Genomic DNA, 26084 nt, shown 5'->3' on the forward strand with positions numbered 1-26084 from the left:
AGGGACCCTACTTGCTGCCTTCCTCCTTTTACTCTCAGCTCTGCATCCCTCTTGCACAGCCTGGCAGTTGCACGTGGCTCCCTCAGCCCGCTAATGTTTCCACCTCCTCACCTTCTTGCACACCCGAGGGACCCCCTCCCTTTCTCCCTTTCTCCCTTTCTCCCTCTCTCCCTCTCTCCCTCTCTTTCTTGGTCCCTCTCTGTTGGGGACTTACAAAGTAAAGGCTAGCAGTGCTGTGTGCTGCAAACATATTCCTAGGATATGGGACATTCTACTTCCAGCGCTTCCTTCTCCTCTCTTCTGTCCTCCACCACTCCAACAGCTGGAAACATTGGGCAGAGACTTCTGGCTGCTAGTAGAAAGTCCTGCCCTACAGAGGCATAGACCCAACCTGTGATGCCTCTGCCTCAGCTGTCACTGGACCATAACATGGTTCTGCCTTGACCCACTGGCCCGGAGGCTGCTACCTGTGGGCCAGCGACTGCGGCTCACAGCTACAGCCACCAAGCCCCACAATGCTGTACCACCACCTCAGGTGCTGCAGGGCCTACATGGCGTTGCCCAGAACCATGCCAAGGCCCTGCCAAGTAGAACCATTGCCACCTACTGGCTGCTGTGAGATTCATAGACCTCTTCAACAGGAACTGCTGCCACCCAGCCTTTGCCATGTGGATTACACAGTCGGACAGGCCCAAACAAACACATTTCCTGATACCAGACCTACCCCCCCCCCCCCCCCCCCCCCCCCGCCCCCCGAAACAAGCCCCCGTACACACGCATTTCAATGACCTGTTCCTTATGACTGGCCTTCTGGCTGACCTACAAGTTAGGACATCCACCCTTGGGTGACCATACCCCTCAAAAGTGGCTCTCGTACCCCTCTCCCTCCAGGTTCTTGCAGCTGTTTAAGAAATCTCTAGGCCTAGGGTAGAAATGCTTTCTAGTAAGCCAGGAGCTTACTGCATATAGCCTCTAGGGGGCCTTAGTGAAGACTTAGCGCCTCTAGCCTGGCTGGAATTTTTGGTTATTGAATTATTCTTGGGATATTGATACAAATAATCCAATAACTCCCCAATGGGTGCTACAGTGTCTTTGAACGTATATTATAAGGGATCTTCATACATACTGCGAGCAGTCTGGTAAATGGAAAAAGGCCCAAGCACTTATCTAACCATGCTCCCATACTCCTAGCCTGTTCTCACAGCCTGTATGCTCAGTTTGTGACATAGGCCTGAAGCTGCCTGGACAAACTCATTTTCTGTCACCATGATCTCATGCCACTGCTGCCATCTTTCATATTCTGGTCCTAGCCATATGTCTCTCTGCTAATACAACAATGTACTTTTCTCTACCTACACAATCTGTCAAAGTTATTTACAGATGCTGTTTCCATTAAGTTCTATTCAGTTATAACCATAGCCCTCAATCCTATTAGAAGTTTGCTAATTATCAAGTTTATGACAGACAGAATTCCTAAAGCCTTTAACAGTTTAAAACCCCATGAGGTCTCAGAAGATCTGGACACAGCTACAGGATACTGCCTGGATTGTGATATAATAGTCACTGAAAAACTCAGTGGACAAAACCAGATACCCTGAGTCAAATGACTTGGCTAAATAAAGGTAAGTCATTTCTCATGTCATGTATATCCATTCCACAGAGAGAAACCCTGTGTCTTCTGCACTTGAAAGCCAGACTGACTGCCCAAGTTGCCATAGAGACCACGGAGACCACAGGGAACTGTTGGCTAGAGGACTCTGTCAGTTTTTAAATAACTACTAGAGTTTTGTTTATTTCTCAGACTTCTGACTACATTGACAGGTAAGGCAACAGCTAGAAAAACTTTCACAGATATAATCTGTTACTTCCTTACCTTCCTCTCCTTGCTATGCCACTGTCCTAATATTATTTAAGTTCCTATGAATTTGTCTAACCCTAATAAAGCATTCCACTATACGATCCAACTTTTTAATTAGAAATTCTTCTTCCTTCTGCTCACAAAAGGCTCATCTTTTTTTTATTAGATATTTTCTTCATTTACATTTCAAATGTTATCCCAACAGTCCCCTATACCCTCCCCCAGCCTTGCTCCCCTACCCACTCACTCCCACTTCTTGGCTTTGGTGTTCCCCTGTACTGGGGTATATAAAGTTTGCAAGACTAAGGGGCCTCTCTTTCCAGTGATGGCTGAGTAGGCCATCTTCTGATACATATGCAGCTAGAGACACGAGCTCCGGCGGGTACTGGTTAGTTCATATTGTTGTTCCACCTATAGGGTTGCAGACCCCTTCAGCTCCTTGGGTAATGGAGAAATCTAGTTCCTCCATTGGGGGCCCCATGTTCCATTCTATAGTTGACTGTGAACATCCACTTCTGTATTTGCCAGGCACTGGCAAAGCCTCACAGGAGACAGTTATATGAGGGTCCTTTCAGCAAAATCTTGCTGGCGTATGCAATAGTGTCTGCGTTTGGTGGCTGATTATGGGATGGACCCCAGGGTGGGGCAGTCTCCGGATGGTCCATCCTTTCGTCTTAGCTCAAAACTTTGTCTCTGCAACTCCTTCCATGGATATTTTATTCCTATTCTAGGGAGGAATGAAGTATCCATGCGTTGGTCTTCCTTTTTGATTTTCTTGTGTTTTGGAAATTGTATCTTGGGTATTCTAGGTTTCTGGGCCAATATCCACTTATCAGAGAGTGCATATCAAGTGACTTCTTTTGTGATTGGGTTACCTCACTCAGGATGATATTCTCCAGACACATCCATTTGCCCAAGAATTTCATAAATTCATTGTTTTTAATAGCTGAGTAGTACTCCATTGTGTAAATGTACCACATTTTCTGTATCCATTCCTCTGTTGAGGGTCAACAAATGCTCATCTTAAAGACCGTTTATGTGGTTAAATCATGTTGTTATCTCTTTTATAAACTTATAAGCTTCAGAAAATCCACTCAGACCTACCTCTCATGGACCCAATAGTCTCCATCCAGAGAAGTACATCTGCCAAAAGCTCCCACTTACTACCTATTCCAGAGGGTGGGATTCCTCTGGGTTTCAAATGTACATCTTAAGAAAAATTTTCTTTTTCCCAAACATACTTGATCTTATTCTCTACCTATAATAATGTGTCTCTACCTATAACAATCCTGTCAAGTCCAGGCACTTAATACATTCAGGACAGCTCCAGAGAAGAAACCTTCAGATGCTCCAATCTCCTCTCAGACACTGATGCTTCTACTGGACCTGTTCCTTCTGACCTATTTTCAGATGGCTCCACAGGCCCTACACAGCAAGGAAACAGCCAACTCTCCTAAGACTGCATGAACGTCCCCCATAGCCATTCTTCTAGGTTCCCTGGAGACACATCACCCCCAATGCCAGCATGAAGCAGCCAGATATAATGATGACCTTCCTCTTGCTCCCCCTGAATAAACTCTACTCTATATCCCCTTCCCCCACACCCCCATAGATCATATCTTATACCTCTTTATCTTTTTATAAACACGTCATCCTTGCCAGCTTCAGGCCACTCTAGCCAACCCATGCTAGCACCTACTTTCAGCCCTCCAACTACTCCTTCCTGGTCCCTGCTCCTGCCGCTCTAAAAACACATTCCAGATTTTACTTCGGACTTAGCTCACTCTGCCTACACTTAAACTTCTACTTCCTAAATTTTATTTATCTCTGCTTTCTTTCCATTCTGGTCTGCACCAGCTCTAAGCCAGATGTGGCAGGAGAAATGTTGGGCAGTGACTGGATTGTACACTCAGACCTGAGCAGGGGAGCTATGGCAGAGGTTGCTGTGGTGTTGGGAGTTGGAGTGAGGAGATCTCCTCACATTCACATCTAACTATTTATCTCTTTGCTAATACATAGCTACTACATGCTTCTCTAAATAAATGTTGTTCCATTCTTGGTTTTAAGAAACATGTGCCTTGCTGGGCGGTGGTGGTGGTACATGCCTTTAATCCCAGCACTTGGAAGGCAGAGACAGGTGGATTTCTGAGTTTGAGGACAGCCTGGTCTATAAAGTGAGTTCCAGGACAGCCAGGGCTAGACAGAGAAACCTTGTCTCAAAAAACCAAAAAAAAAAAAAAAGAAAGAAAGAAAGAAAGAAAGAAAGAAAGAAAGAAAGAAAGAAAGAAAGAAAGAAACATGTGCCTTGCCATCATCTTTGATAAGGGGTGGGGGCTGAGCTATAATTTCAGTGCCATCTTGCTCAAGGGCAGCCACATGACTGGTTACAGTGTCAGTGCAATCTAGGTTGAGAGCAGTCATGTGACTGCCAGCTCTCTTTGCTGTGGGAAGTCCCAGCTTCACTGCCTTCTTGATTGAGGGCAGCAACCCAGCCTGAGGAAAAAGGTCTTCAAAGACACTTTTCAGTTGAGGTAAGGTTTTCATATGGTTTCTGTCCTGCCTTGGTAAATAGTAATTTTATTATTACTTTAAAAGTTTACAGCACTAAAAAGTTGAAGATTACTGCCTTAAAGAAATGTTTTTGCTACTGTCATTAAGTTACGATGTAATCTTGTATTTTTTTTATAAACTATAGATTTCTATAATGATACACAGAGAAACCCTGTCTTGATAATAATAAAAAAAGACTTAAAAACTATGTTGTTCCAATAATAAACAAGAGCTTTGAGCTATCTACACACCCAAGCAATTCTCAATTTTCTTAGCTACAAACTAGAACTTGTAATATCTGATATCATAAGGATAAAATAAAGTTGCAAAAATTAAGCTACATTAAACACAGAATTACAGATGAATGTATTTGTTATTTCTGCAATTTGAGATGAATATTGTATAAATTCTTCATTTTGCTAGGAAGTACTGCTTCCTTGGTTGGGATAAATGAATTATGGCAATACTATTGAAACAATGGGCTCTGGAAATACTCTGTAGATAACTGTGATAAACACTACATTAGGTAGACACCTACCTTAAAGTACTAATTTGACCATTACTCAATAAGCTTACAGAGCAACAGTGGGTCTGGTATAGCTATAGTTTTCACTATTTTTGTGTAAGTGTATATTTTACAATTTCTAAGGTGATATTTGATTGGGTAAAGAGTGCAGTATTTTTTCAGGAATTTAATAATTTCTATCATGGGTATTAGAACATGCTACTAGGTCTGGGTTATTGTGTTCTGGTTTACATGTGTCCCTTATGACTTAAAGACTATGTTAAGTTGTTCTGATCAATCTCTAAGAGCCAATAGAACTTTGAGCTATCCACAGACCCAAGGGAAACTTCTATTCAGACTAGTGTGGGTGTCATTGTTTCTTCTTGGTGAGAGCCATTAAGGACCTAGCATCAGGAGTAATCCTGCATGCTTTCTGGGAGAGGTAGCATAATACTGCAGCTAGGTATACTGGGTGGACATCAGAAGTACTGTTGTTTAGTTCTGATTCAGGTATTTTAAAAACACATGACCCTGTTCATAGTTCTTTATCTCAAAAGTTGTGAACATTAAATAAAATGTCTCTCTCTCTCTCTCTCTCTCTCTCTCTCTCTCTCTCTCTCTCTCTCATACACACACACACACACACACACACACACACACACACACACACACACACAGTATTTAGCATAATGCCCATCACAAAAAAAAATACTGGGTAAGTGATAGTGTGTGTCTGTGAATAACATTATCTTTATTGCTAGGCTTTTGTTTTTTTATTGTCTGAACTGGCTAGCTACAGAAATTTTGTTTAGTTGTTAGTTGTTGAGAAATAAGTATGTTCCTCCATTTTACAGGTTTTACCTCCTTGCTGGGAAACCAGAGGATTTAGTAGAAAGTATGTGGATTCCTGAGTCACAGTGGCCTGGGGTGTTGGAGCTAAGGGTAAATCCTGCATCTTAGAACACCCATGGGCTCCCACCCTGTCAGTCTTCTGTATACTGGGGAAAGGTTGCCCATTACATTGTTATATTCAATACTTTGTTGGAGAAACTGGGGGGCCATTAATGCCCTTGTTGCCCCATGATGCTGAGCTATTTTCAAGTTCTCTCTGTGATTGGAGGCAAAAGTTTGAAGCAGTCATTTGTCTCTGGAATTCCAAGGTCTCCCTCCTCTATGGCTCCATCCCTTTCTCTCTCACCCTCTGTAAGTGAATTTCTACTACTTTGTACCACAAATTAAGTGAAAACAGTTTAAAAAGCTGTCTGCTTCAGATACCGTTGTGTTTTAGAAAACTCAAAACATGGAATCATGTGTTTTGGAACAACAGTGTTTCAGTTACTGGTCAGTAGGGGAGAGAATGGAGGTCAGAGGAGAGATCCTGGAATCCTGTTCATGTAGGTCTCTCAGCTGCTTTCAGCTAGGTATTACTTGTGTCAGTGAATCAGGAAGATCTATGCTAGGTTCCTCTAATATCTCCTTGCTTGCACTTTTCATGAACACATGCTTGACACTGAGGATTCTTTAGAGAATACCTCCCTCTAGTTATTGAGTCAAGTGACACTCTTAAGGAATCTCAGGGGACTATTGCAAAAAGTTAGAAGGCTGGTCGTATGGCTACACTATTTGGTCAAAAAGCTTAACTGAATTAATGGGCTGAATGTCTTTCTTCCTTTATAGACTCTACCCAGAACCAAAAGAAATGGTGAATCTTCTGCTCTGTAGCTCAGTCTGATATATATTCTAATTTAATATGCAAAATAGAACTTATCAATGCTGATCTAGGATACTTTTGGGGATAGGCAAGCTTTGTTAGGCCTTGATGTCCTGGCTACCCTAGTGGTGCTATTTATGAATGAATCTTCATAGTTCCATACTTACACTGAGAATATGTGGTCGCAGTTCCACTGACGCTGAACCTGTTGAGGTGAAGTCTGTGTGTGACCACATTCTTCTGGGGTTGGAACAGGACAATGTGCACCTTGGGGGCAAACAAACAGCCCAAGACCACGAAACCACTCAAGCTAACGGAGATGCACATTGTTGTCGTCTGCACCTACAAGAGAGGTTGGCTAATGAGTGTCCAGTTATAAATTCCATCATAGAGTCAACTAAAGAGAACACTGAGACAAGCCCAAGTTAGACAATCAGAATCATTCATTACTCAGTTTCTATCATAGCTAAGTTTGTGTTCTAATTATGTTGGATCATCTGTGTTTGGGATATTCATGAAAACATTGTTTAGGATTTCAAAGCAAGCATCATTTGTGTGGGATGTTCCTGACTGCTTGCCAAGACTTTTCATAGCCTTTCTTGTTTTCTTTACATTTGTATAATGATATTTATGCAGTATCTGAAATAGTAAAACATAAATATTCAGTGATGAGAGGACTAGATTTTGGGTGGTTGTTGTCAATGAACTTGGCTTCTTCAGAGGTCACCTGTCCAGTTCCTTAAGTCACATGATTAAAAAGTCTGTGTTTACCTACAGCTCTCTGTTCTGTTTTGTATCAGTAGTTCCTATGGTTCTGACTTCATCTTTAAACTCATAGCAACATTTGACATCAGCAAACATTTTCTTATTTTGGCTTTCTAGACATATCCTTTGCTAGACTGGGTGATTGTTCCTGATCCCTTCTACCTGAGCTTCAAGTTCTGGAGTGTCTTAGACCTCGGGTTTAATATCTTACCTTTGTCATTAAGTTCTCATGACTTAGATAATCTGTATGCTTCCAAATTTACATATTCAACTGTCACTATCACACATTATGTTTAGTATTTAATAAGAATAAGGGAAGTATATATAACCCAGGCTTGATCTTCTTTCCTAATTGTCCCTGTCTGAGCAATACCAGATGTTTAAAAATCTTTGGAGTCATCTTTGATTTTTGTACCTTGAACTCACTCATCCAATCCAACAAATTCTGTTGGGATAATTCTGTGTGGGGCTCATGTTTCTACATATCTCCTAAGCAAACGCTTTACCTTTGTTCTGAATGTGCTCTTCATGGATATTCATATAAAGAGTTTAGAAGATAGAGATAGAGTCTACTCCCAGTGGGAGAGGCCAACATTCCTTTGTGTGAGAGGTGAGGCTCAGAGTCAGCTGTGAATGCTCACAGTCTGGCTATTGCTATTGATGTCACTCACAAAGTCTTTTTTAGTTTTTTTTTTCTTTGTCAGCATCAATGAAACTGGTAGGATAACTTGTTATCTAATAAGTACAATAAAATCTCATAAACTGCAGTCTTTGGCAGTTTTGGCAGTAGGATGGAGTTCTAACTGAGATATGGCTTCTTACAAAAGAAAGTATAAGGGTCTCAAGGGCCAAATAAACTCCATAAAAATCAATAGCAAACATGTGTGAAAAACTACATGGCCAACCTGGTGTCCTCAAACAGTGCTCTACTTTTTGCCTATTAAATGGGTGTGTGTGTGGGGGGGGGTCTGGAGAGGGAACTGAATGCTGGATTATAGCAAAACAGTTGAAAGAGCAGCTATTCTAGTGCACTGATTATTTCTGAAACTTTTTCTGGAATGGGGTAGGGTGGTTTTCTCCACAGTAGTATTCAAATCCATTTGATCCTAACAACTTCATATTAAATTTGTTCTGATCGGGTAGAAAGGTTTGCTTCCTTTTGCATAGAGTCATGATATTTGAGCCTCAATTTTCATAAGAGGGACTTTCAGAAACCTCAAAAAGCAGATAAGTCACCTAAACTTTGGCTGATTTCCTTGAGAAGCAAAGGGAACAGAGCCCTTGGTACTTGTGGCATTTGTGGGTTCAGGGCACTTGGTGCTATGGGCATAGAACACTTGGTACTTGTGGGTACTGTACTTGGTACTTGTGGGTGCAGCATATGCAGGATACTTGACAGTTGTAGGTACAGGGTACTTGGTGGTTGTAGGTGCAGAGTACTTGGTAGTTGTGGGTATAGGGCATTTGGTAGTTATGGGTACAGGGCAGTTGGTAGTTGTGAGGGCAGTGCACTTGGCAGTTTGTAGGTACAGGGCACTTGGTAGTTGTGGGTGAAGGACACTTCGTAATTGTAAGTGCACGGCACTTGGTACTTGTAACAGAAAGAAGGCTACAGTGTGCTCTTGCAAGGTTCATCCCTTAAAGGTGACTTTAAAGATGAAAAGATTTTAGTTTTTTCAGTGGAATCTGGGTACAAATAGGAGCTTTTGTCTACTTGAGTACATTCCCCAGACAGAAAAGCCCTCAGCTATGCACAGGTGGGTGAGACACCCGTTAACATTTGTGCTCACACCTGACTTGCCTTACTCTTTTTCTCTCCTTTATTTATTATGTTTTATTTTTTGTCCATTTAATACATGTAGAGAATGAGTGTTTGTTCTTCGAATCATATGTCCCCTCATCTTATTTATCCTCCCTCTTCTACTGAAACTTTAAACAAGTCACCTTCCTACTTTCATGTCTTTGTGTGTGACCCACTTGGTTTAGATTGAGTTTTCTGCTTGGACATGGGTGGAAGACTATTTGCTAGAATATGAACAACTTTCTAGTGGTTACATCATTGAAGAGAGCAACCTTCTTATCCTAGCTTCCATTAACTGTCAAAGTCCCTTGTTGGGGGGCACCTTATGAACCTCTCTTGCCCATGAGATGCAATGGTAACAGGCCCAGTCTTGTGCAGGTCATGTGCAGATGGTCACAGCTGCAGTGAGTTCATGGATGTCCTGCTTGTATCATGTCCAAAAGACAGTGCTTTGCACAGCAGTGTTCCTCACACTCTGGCTTTTATTTTCTCCCTCTCTTCCATAATAGTTTTTGAGCTGTGTGAGTGTGTGTGTGTGTGCATGTATGATAGAGAACTTCCATTTAGAAACCAGCAGTTTACAGTTACTTATTTATCTGCTTTGTCCAGGTGTGAGGCTGTCTTAACCAACTCCCACTGAAGAAAGCAGCCTCTGCTGCGGTTTAAATGCTACATTAAGACGTAGGAATAAAGATAAGTGTTCAGAAGGTAGGTTGATACTATGCCCATTTAGCAAAATAATAGTAATAAGTTCACTCCAGAGACCCATGATTGTCTCCCTTTGATAGTGGTAGAAATATACATTCACCAGATGCAGTATGCTGAGGAACTCAAGACATGTAGAGAAATTCTAATTTGTATGTCATGCTGGGACCCAAATCATTCTCTTACCTAGCTTTTTTACTGGAGAAGGAGGGTTGGCCAAAGGCAAGGCATTTGTTTCAGATGCAAATTTAAGGGGACCCTGACACTCAGGAATTAAGAGAAATTATATTTTAATGCCATGTTTTAAAAATCAGAAATAACGGGGCTGGTGAGATGGCTCAGTGGGTAAGAGCACCCGACTGCTCTTCCGAAGGTCCAGAGTTCAAATCCCAGCAACCACATGGTGGCTCACAACCATCCGCAACGAGATCTGGCGCCCTCTTCTGGAGTGTCTGAAGGCAGCTACAGTGTACTTACATATAATAAATAAATCTTTAAAAAAAAAATCAGAAATAACATTGAAGCCAGTGATGAGCAAGCATAGTGTTAATATAATAATATTAATAATTAAACTAGGAGTGAGATCAATATGAGTGTTATGCTCCTATATGTTCAGTCAAGTCAGGAAAGTTGGGCCTGTCTTGAACAGGGCATATTCAGATATCCCTGAGTCTACTTTGAATTTCTAGAAACTGGGACTTGGGGACTGGTCCTATGCAGAAGCTGACAGTACAGTTGCTGCTGGGGTTGTGAGTGGTAAAGTCCTTTGTGTCTAAATCAGTAGTCACATGTATTCTGCCTTGTCCCTGGCACTGTAGCAGGTTACTTTGGTAGACTGCAAGTAGTGTGAAAGCCTTCCACACTTTTTGACAGTTTCTATCTTTCCTAACGCTCTCAAATGTTAAGACTCAGTTGTAGCTGCCACAGGCTAACCAAGCAGCTGAACCGGTCTTCCTGTTCTTGCCTCTTTCATTCTTACAGTATGGTACCATGATTTCATTCACCTAAAAATCTGCCACTGGTTTCCTTTTCCATAGAAAATAAAATTTAAATTTTTTGCTATGTCCTATATAATTTAGCTCCTCGGTCAACCTATTACATCAAATAACTCTTATGTTTATGTATTAAACTGTAGTTGTCCATATCTTTCTATACTAACACACTTCTGCATAAAAGTATTGGTTTTTGTGGTTTCTTCTGCCTGGCTTATAGAATTCAGAAGCTTGGCTGCTTCTCATTCTATAGAAGACATTGTGTAATGGGCCCTAGCTAAATGAAGGTGACAATTATTTTTAAAAATAATTTAAGATTTTGTATACATGTTTGAATTTCAAGATCATCAACATGAGATAATTTGGATCATATTGTGCTTGAACCATATCAGAATTCTAGGATAACATCTGAGGTCTCCACCTTCTCCTTTCACATTGTTCTAGTTATTCTGGCTTCCACAGTGCAGGAGAACGTCTGTGTCTTCAGCTGGTTCTTTCTAGTTAATGCTCTAATGTATTACTATCATACAAGGGGAATAGTCAAGCTTTCAGGCACAAGAGATAAGTGCTAACATCTATAAGATCAATTTTGTATAAATTTTTTAAGTTTATTTTTGGTAACTTTTTTTGTTTGTTTTGTTTTGGTTTTGGTTTTTTTGTTTCTTTTTGTTTTTGTTTTTGCTTTACTTTAAAAAACAAGCAGCACTTCTGTGGATAAGAAGATGAGAAGTTGAAACTCAGATGTCCAGGGCAACAGAATTATCACCACAACTGGCTTTGATCCTTAATACTTTAAAGTAGGTTTACTAGGGATGATATAGTAACAACACTAAAAAAAAATCAGTTGTCCATGCTGATGCATGGGGTGGTATACATATAAGGACAAATGCTGAGGATAGGGCCTTTAAAAATATTAACAATATTAACAATACTTCTCCATTTTACTCTAAAACTCTGACATTTCAAACTCTTATGGTTTACATATTTTGCCATTGATTTTGCTCATGGAATCATGATACTATCTTTTTAAAAGTTTTTAAATTTTCTTATAGGTTGTTTTAAAATATCTGATTATTAAAAAAAATCTGGGGGACTTGAGCCAGTGTTCCATTCTGCCCTGTGCCTCCCTGAACTGGATATTCCTGACATGCCTACACTCCTAATAAAACTGTTGCATTCTTAAAAAAATTTAAAAAAATCTGACCATTACTCTAACATTGAACTTACATTCCTGCTTAGTATTGATTATTATACAGTCCACAGGTTTCAAACATGTAGTTGTGGTAACTTGAATTAAAGACAGTAGCCTTTGTAAGGCTCTGGATCCCAGGCTTTAGTTGTTTTTGTCCTTTAAAACATTATTTTAGTTGGTGGAAATTACACACACGTACATACATACACACACACACACATACACACACACACACACTCTACATATATAATTATACAAAAATAATATATATAATATTATGTATCATATTATGTATAATTATATATATTTTCAAACATAACAAATTAAACTTCTTATATATTGAGGTTAATCATATACATATATAACATATTGAAATATGAAAACAGTATAGAATGATAAATTCATAAGTACATTTTACCTCATATAATTACCTTATTTATGCAAAAAGCTCTTTTTATACCCAATAATGCAATGTATTGCTATTAACAATCCTTACTATGATGTGCCATGGACACCTTTGAAGGTATTTGTTTGTTTGTTTGTATTTTCCCTATCTAAGGTCTGGATTTGCTGTGCTTTCCTTTTGAGACTCAGGTTTCTAGATCTTGGGCAATGTTGTAATTACTAGTAAACAGAAGATTTGTGAACAGGTATTATCTATGGATTACTTCATTTTCTGAAATCATGCTATAACAAGGAAACAGGCCTGTGGAAATCTATGAAGACTGAAAAATAGAGATAATAAAAACTAATTGCCAGATAAAAGGAAAAAGTCTTATTACTCACTGAAGACACAACAATTAGAATTATTGAAGTAAAATTAACTTATGAAAGGCTCAAAAACCTGGGAAATTATGATGGAATGATGACATTTCCCCCATAAGAGATGGTGATTATATGGAAGTCCATAAATTTGAATTATATGTAAGACTATAAACAATTACTTAATTAAGTTACCCATACATATACATAAAGTTTTTAGCTGTTCAACAACACACAGTTATGCACAGTTTATTTGTATATGTAACAAGGCTTAGGAAACACATAATAGATTGTATTTTAATCCATTGTAGGGAAATAATGAGGCATGAATAAAACTTTTAGATTTATACTCATCTTGACCTAATATTGCAATGGTACTTTAGTTTATAGATCCATCTCTTGTAGATAGCCTCTTGTGTTCAATTTTAAGTATTCTCACTGGGGTTTTAGTGATTAAGTCTCATTCTCTTTCCTATTGCCTTTTAAATTTAATTAAGATGTTTTTATGTGTATGTATTATGTTTTATTCCTCACTAGATTATAAACTACTTGAATGGCCCATCAGTTATAGCCATCTTCCCTTCTGTGCCTGCTGCATGGCTCTGAACAAATTAAGTGCTAATTAAATGTCCTAAAGCAGGGTGAATTAATTTTCTCACATCACATTGAGGTTAATTATGGCATTTGTAATTATTTGATTCATCCTTGAAATGAAATAAAAGGAGTCCATCCTACCTTCCACCCAACAAAACATTGATAAATAAAAAGGAAAGTAGAAAGTCAATCTAAGAAAAAGAAGAAAGCATCCAAAGACTTACTCTGTAGTCACTTGATGTCACATAAAATATAGGGAGGAATGCCAACCAGATGATGCAGGTGGTGTACATGGTGAAGCCTATGAACTTGGCTTCATTGAAGTTTTCAGGACACTTCCTTGTTTTGAAGGCATACACAGTGCATAGAATCACCAGAACCACGTCATAGGTCAGAGAGATCAACATGCTGGAATCTTTGACATTGCATTTTAGGATGACTGTTTCCCGCTTCTCTGGAAGGGTGTATCTTCTAGTACCTGGAGTCTCCAAGATAAGCCACACAGACACCATCACAATTTGCACCAGTATCAAACCCAGGCAGATAAAAACCTGAGAACTGGGGCTGATGAATTTTGGCCTCTGAGCGCCATTCTTGACCCCATCAAAGATGCGAGCGATGCAGTTTGTCTTGGTCAGTAGAGCTGAATAACAGATGGCAAAGGAGGTCCCAAGCCCAAGTCGGCGCAATGCACAGATGACAGGTGATGGCTTAGCAATGAAGAAGAATGTCATGCAATAGGACAGGCTAACTCCAAATAACAAGATGTAGCAGAGTTCTCGACCTGATGCTTTGACCAAGGGTGTGTTGTTGTGCTTGATAAAAACAGTTATGACTATGCATGTACACATAAAACCCAGGCAGGCAATAGTGACTGGGCCTATTGCCCAGGCATCTTCCCACTTGATGTAATCCTCTGGAAGGTTGTAGCATCCAGATAGGTCTGCAGTGGGCCACTGGCCAGGGCCACAATCCATGCAGGTGAACTCATCAACCAGGTATTCATAGGGCTCACATGGGATGCAGATCCAGCAGCAAACATCTCCTGGCTGCATGTTTTTCATTTCATTGGGGGCACAGGGATCACTGCACTGGGAAGTGGGGACTGAGTTCCGGGACCAATGGATAGAGTCCACATCTAGATATAAGGTTTCTGCCCAGTGGCCAACCTTTAAGTAGGAATACTTTCCACCTATATGCTGGAAGTTGAACACGTTGTATCTTCCCATCCCGTCTCCATAAGTGTCAAACTTCACAATGCTGTCTGCTCCTTTATTTGGGTTGAATGGAGCTTTGATACACAGAATGAAAGAAAAGAAAAGAACACTTGTTTAGGTGTCTCATATGTCATCAGTCAATTACTTTTGGTGTATGCTCAGCAGAACTGAAGAAACAGAAACTAGAGATAGCAAGGTTGACATAATTTACCACTTACCATCAAAAGCCACACATCAAAAGCTTCCAGAGTGCTTATGTATTCATAAATTTACTCACTTCACATTGTTGAGTGTCTAACAGGTGCCAAGTGCCAGTGATAATAATGAACACAATACAGTGCTGCCTTCAAAGGGTGTATTACACAACAGAAAAGCATTGTCAAAGACAGAGTTGTTCTCTGTGTGATGTGAAATGTTGTTTTCTTTAAAGCTTTATAACAGATATTAGGCAGAACTTCATGTTTCATTTCATACTAATTTATGTATAACCACTAAAAATTTTACCATCTTAAGTATTTTCATGACAATATACAATTAATAGGAAGAAATTTTCTCCTTGAAATAGATTTAATATAAATGTATAATACATACATTTAAATATTTCTGATGAGTCACAGAAAAAGTTGAAATTTATTTAGAGTAATTCTGTAGCTTTTGGCACATAGTGTTGTTATGTAGCTCAGGCTAGCTTCAAACTCAGCACTTCTCTCAGCATTTTGAATGCTATGGTTGCATCCATGTGCTGGTGTTCTTGGCTAGATATATTATAAGCATAATAGTAGGTAGAATATTTGCAACTGGGCATTACCTTAAGTGTAGAGAACGGGGCTCTCAGACAATGGTATGTTCTAGATCCTGTCCTGCCAAGTCTTGCATGGCCACTGTGGAAGGGACATTGTGACACAGTTCTCACTTTTAGAGCATCAGGGCAAGGGCCTCCAGGAGTATTGACAATTGTTAGACATAAGGCTTGTTTGTATAATAATCTACATACATTCATGGTCTTCCTTCAGGGAATGCTCTTCCTGTTAAGGTTAATGACTCCATGATAATTAGAATCAGTGTGAGTCCTGGAGGTGAGGGTATGTTCCTCAGCAAAATGGAAAATGCTGACTTTCAGGAGAGCTCTTAAGGCTGTGGGAAAGAACTCTGAAAACAAATGAGTTCAAAATCATAATTTCTCAACTATTTAAATATAAGGATGCAATATGAATTATACAAGGGGCTTCATGAACCCAAACGAACAGAGGCAGCTGCACTATGAGCTACCTTGTCAGAAAAATACTAAGGAAGGAGATAAAGGGATTTAGGGAGTTGTGATTGCTGGGCAAGATTCCACCCAGCTACTTATTGTTTGTGCTTACAGAGACAAGCAGATTTCTGATGTCAAGGACAACCTGGAAGAGAATTAGTTTAGGTCCAAGTGTGGTGGAAATAGTGACCTCAGAGATTGGTTCCATCTAGCTAGCTTATTTCCAGTGCTTACAAGGGCAGGCAGATCTCTGTATTCAACTGCTATGTTAAAAAATGTACTAGTTATAATTTCTAAGAATCAAGGCACAAAGGTCATAGAATGCTGGTTCATGGGATAATTAAAAGGGAAGCTGGAGTAAATGACTGAATTGGTATGTAAATAAAAGACTGGGCTTTGGTCTGCAAGAGAGGGTTTCCCAGAGAGAACTGCTTAGAGAGCTCTTTTAGAATTTTCCCAACATGAGAGAGAGCTGTCTTGAGCAGAGAGCCTTCTCAAACAGAAAGCTACCTTAAGCAAACTACAGAACCAAGAGCCATTCACAAAGCTATCTGGAGAGCAGTTTTGAGCAGAACACAGGCTATCAGCTTGTACCTATTATTTGACTTCTGCTCCTGAACATACCCCTCCTCAGAACCCCTCTCCAAGCTGAGGCTAAATCTTGACACTGTCTGTTTTCTATGTTTTTGGAAAATTCCAGAGAGCAGCTGCTCTGACCATCTGAACTTTTTCCTCTTTCCCAGCTGTAGTTGATCATGTGACCACTGTGACCATGAATAACTTCTAAAATGAGTTTCAATAAATTTATTCTTAATACATCATGGTTTGCATTTATTAAATGTCTCAGAAATATTACACTGAAGTAATAGAGCTACATTGAACTAAGAGGGGAAGCTGTTCTACTTAATAGTTTTTCATTTTAATTAAAATATAATTACATTATTTCTTCTTTCCCTGTCCTCCCCCCCAATCTCTTTCTTGTCTTTTCTCTTTAGCCTTTGCATGCCCTTCCCCTACTTTCTTTTAAATCCTGTCCCCTTTTCTTTGATTATTATTATATATTCTCTCTCTCTCTCTCTCTCTCTCTCTCTNTCACACACACACACACACACACACACACACACACACACACACACATACACACACATAATCTCTCTCTTACTCACACACTCATTCACCCAATCACACACACATACATAAACACATTTATAAATATATAAACACAAACTGCTAAGTCTATATAGTATTGCTTGTGTGTATATGATTTCAGGGCTAACTACTTGGTATTGAATATCCAATGAGGGGGGCTTCATCTCTAAGAAGACTAATTCTACCTCTCTCAGGAGTCATTTGTCATTTATAGTTATTTATAAGTGAGCCTATTAAGAATTCCTCCTTTGGTGTTAGCTTGTCTAACTGGTGTTGTTATTATTTGGGTCTTGTTTTGGTAGCCATATTGATTTGGTATCATGGGTGTAGTTTCCCTCTCATATATAGGAGACATAATCACATATAGCAGACTTCCTGGTCTTCTGGATCTCACAGTCTTTCTGTCCACTATTTTGTAATATTCCCTAAACCTTAGATGTGCAAGAGTTGTGTTGAAGAGAGAAATTATACTCAGTTTACAACTTCTTATCTAGCCTGCTTACTTCCATATTGCATATAAATTGCAAATAAAATTACTAAGAAATTGTCTTCAAGATGCAGCTGAAGACTGACTTTCCATTTGGCATGAGGCTCAGTCAGGGACAGTGTGATCTTTATTTTTACACCATTTTTGGTAGTATGCTATATACTTACCATTTCACACTGTTTGTGTCTACTTTTACCTTAAGAGAAGAATATCACTGTCTGTGTGGTTCATAGACATACATCATTATGGTTGATTTGCTATTCTCATGATACTTATGGGTATATGAAGAAACCAAGGGAGTAGAATAAAATATTCATAAATAGACCCACTACAGCATAATAAATCATAAAGGAGGTATCTCAAATAAGGAAATTTATTTCCCTTTATTTCCCATTGTTAGGTAACTGTTTAACTAACTGAAAAACAATGAATTTAAGTCTGTATCTCATTACTTATGCCCAGATAAATTCTGAAAGGATCAAAACCTTGCATGTAAAAACCAAAGGAATAGAAGTTCCAGAAATAAAAAGATAACATTAATATCAGAGTGAAAAAAGTCCTTTGTAAAGGTTACTGAAAACATACATACATACACACACACACACACAAACACACACACACACACACACACACACACACACATATACACACACAACCAAAAACCAAGAAGACTTATGCCAAAGTCTATCAAGATTTTTAAGTTCCAAATATTAAGGCTGAGAGATAGCACAGTTGGTATAATATTTGCTTTGTAAGCATTAGGACCCGATTTCAATACTTAGCACAGTGTAAAAATCTGGGCGTCCTGGTAGAGCTTGTAATCTCAGTTCTGGAGAGGTGGAGGTGGGAGGATATTAATGATGCACTGGTCAGCCAGCTTAGCTTAATGGGTGTGCCCCAGGTCCCAGTGAGAATATCTGTGTCTTAAATAACAAGTTGGATGGTTCTTGATGAACCTTGGTTGGTCTTTGACCTCTATACACACGTATACACATACATACACATGTTTCCTCATATACATACACATGCACCCCACATATGTGCACATATGCAAAGTTCCAAAACCAATACATATGAATAACACTGGAGCATAAGTGAGAAATGATACTGCAAAATTCAAATAGATATAATTTGATAGAAATAATATACTGATTTGTAATGTAAAACGGATCATTATAGTCCATAAAATATTCAAAAATATGAACAGTTATTTTACCACAAGGAAAATCTAATTTTCTGAAACATATGAAAATATATTCAACATTGGTCAAATTACTGAAAAAAATGCAAAGATCAAAAGTAGAATAATAGTCCTTCGAAGATGTTCACAACCTAAGTGCAAAGCCCCTGTTATGTTGGACATTGGTTCTAATGCATTGATTTAATTGGGGATCTGTGTGGTATCCAAATTGTAAAGGTCCTTGTCCCCAGTTGGGTTTTGGTCGATCAATAAAGATGCCAGCAGCCAATGCTTGGGCAAAGGGAGATGGGGTAGGAACCTTAGCTTTTTGCAGCTAGGGTGAGGGAGAGAGGAACAGACAGAGAATCACCACGATGCTGAGGAATACTGATCAGATTTACAGCTGCAAAATGAAAATCATCTGAAATGTAGGTGAGAAGAAATGTGGCCCCTGAAAGGGCTCCTCCGAAGCGTCTTGGGCAGCAAACACTGGGGAGCCACCAGAAGGAACAGGGCAGCAAAGATAAATCATAGATTTACAGAGTGTTGAGTCAGGAGTATCCAAGGGAAAAATCTATGATAACCAGGTAGATGATTAGAACTCCCAGCCTTGAGCTAGTCATGGCATATTAAAATTAAGTAGTGTGTGTATGTGTGTGTGTGTGTGTGTGTGTGTTTCATTCATGGATCCAAAATGTTCTTGGGCAGGTGGCTGGAAGTGCACAGCCCACTGGGAGCCAAAGTAGAGTAGCTAAACTCGCTGCTACACTGTTATACCAGACAACAGAGAGGAAATGGAATTAAGATTTCTTTTATCTGACGTAAGAACACTTTGCCTTATATGGGTGAGCCCACTGTTACTGACACAGACCAGAAATGTTGGAGGATCATCGGAGGCAGTTTCTGGGTGACAAGTACAAAAGATGAAGCTCACCACTGTTGGCTTTAAAAGAGATGCCAATATGGGTGGGCTATAACAACTGGAAGGAAGAGAAACGGATTCTTCTGTGGGTGTCCCCAAGAGGTAAGTGAACTCTGAATGTATTGCTTTTATACCAGTGAAATCAATTTGGACATCTAGCCTCTAGAAATGTTAGAAATAAAATTAGGTTTCTTTACATTGACAGAGTCTAAGTGTCTTGATCAGGTTAATTTTTCTCTACTATTTAAAGAATTAAAAGGCAGGAAGAAATATCTTGAGTTCAACAGGTAGCTGCAGAGGAGAAATCTCTTAACAGTGCAGCCAGCAGGTAGCATCAGTAGTTGAAAGGCATATATATGAGGAAACACACATGCTACAGACTCACAGAGAAAAAGACCCTCTTGCAAAGCAAAGAAATCCCATTTTTCTTTAGGCCTGAGGTCTTTAAAAACCTCTGAAGAATTTTCCTCCCCTAATTTAGGGTTGGTCAGTATGAAGAAAGATAGATAGATTCGCCAGCAACTGTTGTGTGACATTTCCTGATCTGGCCTTGAACTTGTTGAGCCAGTTCATCAGGAGTGACACTGCTGGAGGGACAAAAGTATCTAATGACCTTTGTTTTAAGCTGCCAGCCTTTTGATAGAAGTCAGAAGGGTGTAGAAGAAACCAACAATCTTAATTACCTAGCCGTGGCCTTCTCCCATGTTTCTGCACACCAGACAGTCTAACTCCTAGTCTCTACAAATCACCAGTTTTTGGTGATTTGTTTCAGTTGTAATAGGACACCAATATGCACAATAAAACCATTTCTCATTTCTAATATGCTCTACTAATAAGACCATACTCAGGCAAAAATCTCTCTTGTTCTGCTTTTATGTGTATGAGTTAGTATATCTCAAAAGGACAGCAATTGGTTCTTTTTTTTTTTAACTTATAGATGCATCCAAATTGGCTTTGCAATTTCCATTGGTAGAATGCATTCTACATATCATTTTGGCTATATGTTTACTGAAGGGTTAATTTAATTTGTAACAGAAATACTTGAAACTGACTCAGTCATTCATCAGTTAGGTTCATGAATAATAATAAAAATGTTACACAGATGTGAGCATAAGGACATGTATGAGGACATGCAGTATGTACATATTAGGAAAAACCCTATGAGTTGCATTGTTTTGTGTGAAAAACAAAATGTTGGATCACCTATATTTTATGGGGTGGGGAACATACAGTGATCTGCTCCTTTTTCTTTTCTATGTGTAGAGGAACTCAAGAATAACTCAGAACAGTGGGTACTTTGGCTAGGAGATGAGTGTCAAAGGTGAAAGGAATGTTTTTAGTTTACAGGTTAGATTTTGAACTCTGTGGGTATATTACATATTCAAATATGCTCTAGGCAATCACCTCATGAAACAAATAGGAAAGCCTTCTAAAAGAAAATGCAGAGAACAAGAAGTAATGTTGTTAGTGAGAGAGCCTGCTCAAAAACACACAGTCGACAGCTTCTGAGGAATGACACCTAAGGTTATTCTCTGGACTCCACATGTGTGCATCCACCCTCCATACACACACACACACCCACACACCCACACATACCTGAAAACATACAAACCTACAGGCACACACAGGATCAGCTTTGCAAAATGACATAGCAAATAGTGCAAGCATTGAAAGATGAATATGAGAAAACTCTCCTACTTTGGCCAAAGTGTTAGAAGGAAAGAAGGAAGTACAATTAAGTAGTAGATCAATTTGTTTTCCAGGAAGAGAGGATGAATAGAGGAGTACACAGCTGTGGGTGGTGGACTGTGCCTGAGGAAAGTGAGGGAAGAGAAGGTATTGTTAAGTGTGCTGTATTCACATCAATATGTGCATACTTAATTTTGATAAGAAGTTATACAACTAAATGAGATAGTTAAGGAAGACCAGCCAAAAACATTTGTAAGGTAAATAATTATGAAAATATTGCAAGTATTTTAAAAAGTTGTTGAAAATGGTGTTATGCCTAAACAAAGATAATTGGTGGACTTTTCTGTGTATATGTATATATATGTGTGTGTGTGTATTTGTATGTGTATGTATATGTATCCATGTCCTTAGTAGAAGTGATTTCTCGATAACAATTTACATTTCCTAAATTTGTTAAACAATAAAATATGGCAAAATATGATTTAATGTCTAAATTCTTTAAATATAGAAATCACCAGAGGGTCCTTCAAATGACTACTTTATAAATCCTAACAAAAAAATCCACTGTCAGAAGCACCCTGATCCTTAATTTGAAATCTACAATGCTACTTCCATAGCCTGATAAAGAGCAAAAGAGATCCTAGAAGACAAAGGAGAACCACATCTGGCCAGTATGCCTCACGTGGGGTCAGTCTTTTCCTAGCACGATAATTTCAAATACAACATTGGCCTGGGGAGTGAGGCAAATGAACTCTGCAGAATTGAAGTGACTGAGTAGCAGAAGAGCTGAAGCCCTTGTGTATTGTTTCTGTCACCTTCCGGATACAGTTAGAGTTGACTCCAGGTCAAATGACTCATTGGGGAGATAGTTAAGATGAGGTGAACTGGAGCCACAATTCTCTGGCAATCAATTGCATAGTTCTTTAGTGTGGGAAAACTGGGCAGTTTGCTATTTCTCAAGTGGGTTCTCACCAGGGGAGTAAGTGCTATGCGACATGGAAAAATAAACCATGTCACCTTTCCTTGGTATTGCAGCAGCATGAAAGAATCCAGAATAAACGAAGGGAGAGAATAACACATAGGAAGATGGAATACCTTTTTTTTTGCTTTTTGTTCTTTTAAGACACACTACCTGTTCCTACACCCAATCTCCAGCTGCTTCTTCCTCTGACATCGTTAGAGTTTTCCTTGCTGTGAAGAGACACCACGGTCATGGCAACTCTTATAAAGAAAAACATTTCGTTGGGACTGAGCTTACAATCTCAGAGGTTCAGTCCATTATCATCATGGTGGGAAGCATGTCAGCATTCAGGCAGACATAGTGCTGGAAGAGCTGATAGTTCTTGATCTGAAGGCAGCCAAAAGGAGATGGGATAAGCATTTAAGAGCTCATAGTCCCACCTCTACAGCAGCAAACTTCCTCTAACAAGGCCATGCCTCCTTCAGTAGGGCCACACCTCCTAACAGTGCCACTCCTCATGGCCAAGAATTCAAACACATGAATCTATGGGCTCTACTCCTTTTCAAGCCATCACAGCCTTTCTCTAATGCTGCAAAGTCAATTCTTCAATTTCAGACACTGCTCTGGCCTCAGGTCAAGATAATGGTTTTTGGAGTAGCTCACTAACCAATTAGTACTGACCCCAGTTCCACGTGGATTTATTTGAACGTTTAAGTATCAAGGTAACCAGCCCTCCTAGGACTCATTTGGTAGAGATGAGTCAAGTCTAATTCTTAGAAATATCACAGGGAAATGGTAAGAGAAAATTAAACTTATTCATTCCTGATATCTCTCTCTGTCTCTGTCTCTGTCTCTGTCTCTGTCTCTCTCTCTCTCTCTCTCTCACACACACACACACACACACACACACTCCTCCAATTAAGGTAAGGTAATTATGGCTCTTATGAGGCCTTCAGTAAAGACAACATTGTTTGCACTGCCCAGGCTCACATTGGTAAATACTATTAAGATCGCAAAAACTACTGACAGCAACATGGCTCTAAATTTACAACTGGATCCTCACGTAAGTGGCTGTAGACCTATCTAGTGAATTGCAGCAAAGATAAGGTTAAGAAGAGAAAACGCCATCTCCCTCCACAGATCATGGTAGAGGTCAGAGGTGAAGAAGCCAAACTCCTTTGGCTAGAGCAAACAGACTCTACGAAGCAAGTTTAGAAACGACTGAAACTGTGGCTGCCAGGAATTCTGAGGAGGAACAGAAATGCTGAAGCAGTTCTCAGGGTCCATCTGGGGTCCAGGGCCACGTTGCACTGGACTCAGTTTCCCATGTGGGGGATGTTCAACTAGAACCTTCACAGTGAAACTCAGCGTCTGAAGAAAGACACTGAGTGACAGGAAGTTTTGAATGGGATTCCCTCATCAGTTCTTCTAAAGAGTTAGCCTGGAGAGGCTTCCGGGAAGGGTTTCGCAGGCTTTCTCTCTAGCCTTCATGGTGTTGTATGAGCTCAATTCAGGAGGGAGCAATCAAACATTAGACCAAGAATGAGAATGGAGAGACAGGCATAGAGAGAAAGCAGCAACAGGTGCCAAACGGTGGGACCACATCCCCAGTCTGAGGGCTGTCTCAGAGATCACCTGCCTAGGATTTTGCTCATTGTAGCTCTATCAGAGTGGTTACTCACTGGTTAGGGTCCACCTTCAAGTGAGCTGATGCTACCAGCATGATTTTTCTACCCTTTTCACCAGACTCTTGATCTCTTCATTGTGTAGACAATGACTCTTTTGTATCTGCTTTTAAAGGGTGCTTAGTTACAAATCCTTTCACTAAAATATAATAATATGAAGTATAAAATTAGTTCACTACAAGTGACTATCAATGTAACCTCCCCCCCCCCCCCAGCCTGAAATCAGGCTGAACAGGTTTGACTGTTATCACTAGATCACCGGGGGCGGAGCCTGCCACCCTATCGTTCTGCCACTCCCACTGCTGCTACCTGCTGCCTAGCTGTTCCAGAGTATACACGTGGTCACCTGCAGCTGGACTCCGAAGATGATTTGGCGGGAATGGGCCCCTCCCCCTTCTTTATAAGCCCGTGTTCCCGGATATTAAAATTGAGCTTTGATCAGAATCTTGACTTAGCTACATCCTTTCTCTCGCTGCCTAGATTCCCTCTTTTCTTCCAGATTCCAAGATGCCTTCCAGGCTCGAACCCGGACATGTGAGCCGCTGGCTGGCCTCAGCAATCAAGATGTCTTTGCTCCTGTTCCTAGCTAGCACTTGACTCTTCTCTTCTTCAAGGATAGCCACTATTTTAACCTCTGAGCTAAGTGTATCAGCATGCTAAACTTGCTGTAACAAAACAGCACAATGGGTTGTTTGAAATGGCTGAGATTTAGTACTTCACAGTTGTCTGAAGCCAAGGGTTAGCAGACTTTATTTTTCCAGAGGGCTGTGTAGGGGGATCTGTTTAAACCCTCTCTTCTAGGTGGGGTAGTTTCCCTGAAATCTCTGGTGCCTTTCCTATAGATCCATCACTCAGATTAGAAACAAAACAGCATGCTCCTCTTATACCTCTCTATTTGTGACCAAACTTCCCTTTCTATAAGGAAGCTAGTCATATTAGATTTGTGTCCACACTAATGAACTCATCTTAACTTGGTTATAATCTTAAGAGTCTGTTTCCAAATAAGGTCATATTCTGAAGAAGCAGGGCCATGAATTTAACATAGCTTTTAGGAAGGAAAATGTAATTCGCCCTCTAACAACCACAGGCTATTTTTGCCTGATATTGAAGCTTATTTAAATGATGATATCGTAACGTATTAGTTGGTACTGAATATCGTTTTGTTAGAATTTTGTGAAATTTATTCATGCATTGATGAGAAGATATAGTTAGCTCCTGTTATTTTATTCGTCTGAGACTGAGTCTGATTACAGAGCCCAAATTGGCCTCAAACTCTCAATTCTGCTGGCTTAGCTGTCTGGGTGCTGGGATTTCAGATATACACCACCGTGCCTGTCTGGCTGCTTGGTTCACATTCTGTAGTGTTTTATCATATAATGTGCTATGAATACAATCAAAGTACATTGTATGCTTCTATGAAATTCCTAAGTTTGAGTAGATGAGTGGATGATCTGGGAGACAATAAAGGAGTAGAAAACCAAAAGAAAAAAAAAGTATGATTTCCAAACAGGATGCATTGAGGGATTATTGCTGAGGACAAGTAGGTCACAATCTAAATGGGGCCCTTTAGGATACAGTGGCCAGTGGGGAACTCTATACTACAGCTGCCTCGTCAACTTGGGTGAGACAACTTTTATTTGCCGCTCACTGATGGTTGATATAGAAGTGCTGCGTCCTGGACACTGTTAACATGACGTAATTATAAACACAGAATGCTACTATGAGCCACAAGGTGCCTGTAGCAAGCTTCTCCAAGCAGACAGCCACAGAAGCTTTTATGAAACCACTGAGGGCTGGAGAGATGGCTCAGTGTTTAGCAGCACTGTCTGTTCCTCCAGAGGGCCTGGGTTGATTCTCACTACCAACATGGCAACTGATGACCACCTGTAGCGCAGTTCCAGGGAGAAAGGACACTGTGGAGTAGCTCTTCAGGAAGTGCGTTTTGCACTCTCACCTATGTTGGTTTTTTTTCTTTTAAATTTGATTTTCAAGAATTTATCTACTATCATCTATCTATCTATCTATCTATCTATCATCTATCTATCTATCTATGTATCTATTTATTTATCTATCTATCTATCTATCTATCATCTATCTATCTATCATC

The 26084-nt window shown here is 39.8% G+C and overlaps 1 protein-coding gene across 2 annotated transcripts in view; it reads right to left on the reverse strand.

The window, feature by feature from the left end:
* Positions 1 to 26084, reverse strand: part of Grm3 (glutamate metabotropic receptor 3) — a 230194-nt gene that overhangs the window by 12596 nt on the left and 191514 nt on the right. For both annotated transcript variants that reach the window (XM_021162993.2, XM_029477445.1), the window contains exons 4-5: positions 13660 to 14726; positions 6792 to 6966 (exon numbers count right to left, since the gene is read on the reverse strand). In XM_021162993.2, coding sequence (XP_021018652.1) covers positions 6792 to 6966; positions 13660 to 14726 — 1242 coding nt within the window. The remainder of the gene's footprint in view (positions 1 to 6791; positions 6967 to 13659; positions 14727 to 26084) is intronic.

This window comes from Mus caroli, chromosome 5, assembly GCF_900094665.2.
Source record: "Mus caroli chromosome 5, CAROLI_EIJ_v1.1, whole genome shotgun sequence".
Lineage (NCBI taxonomy): Eukaryota > Metazoa > Chordata > Mammalia > Rodentia > Muridae > Mus > Mus caroli.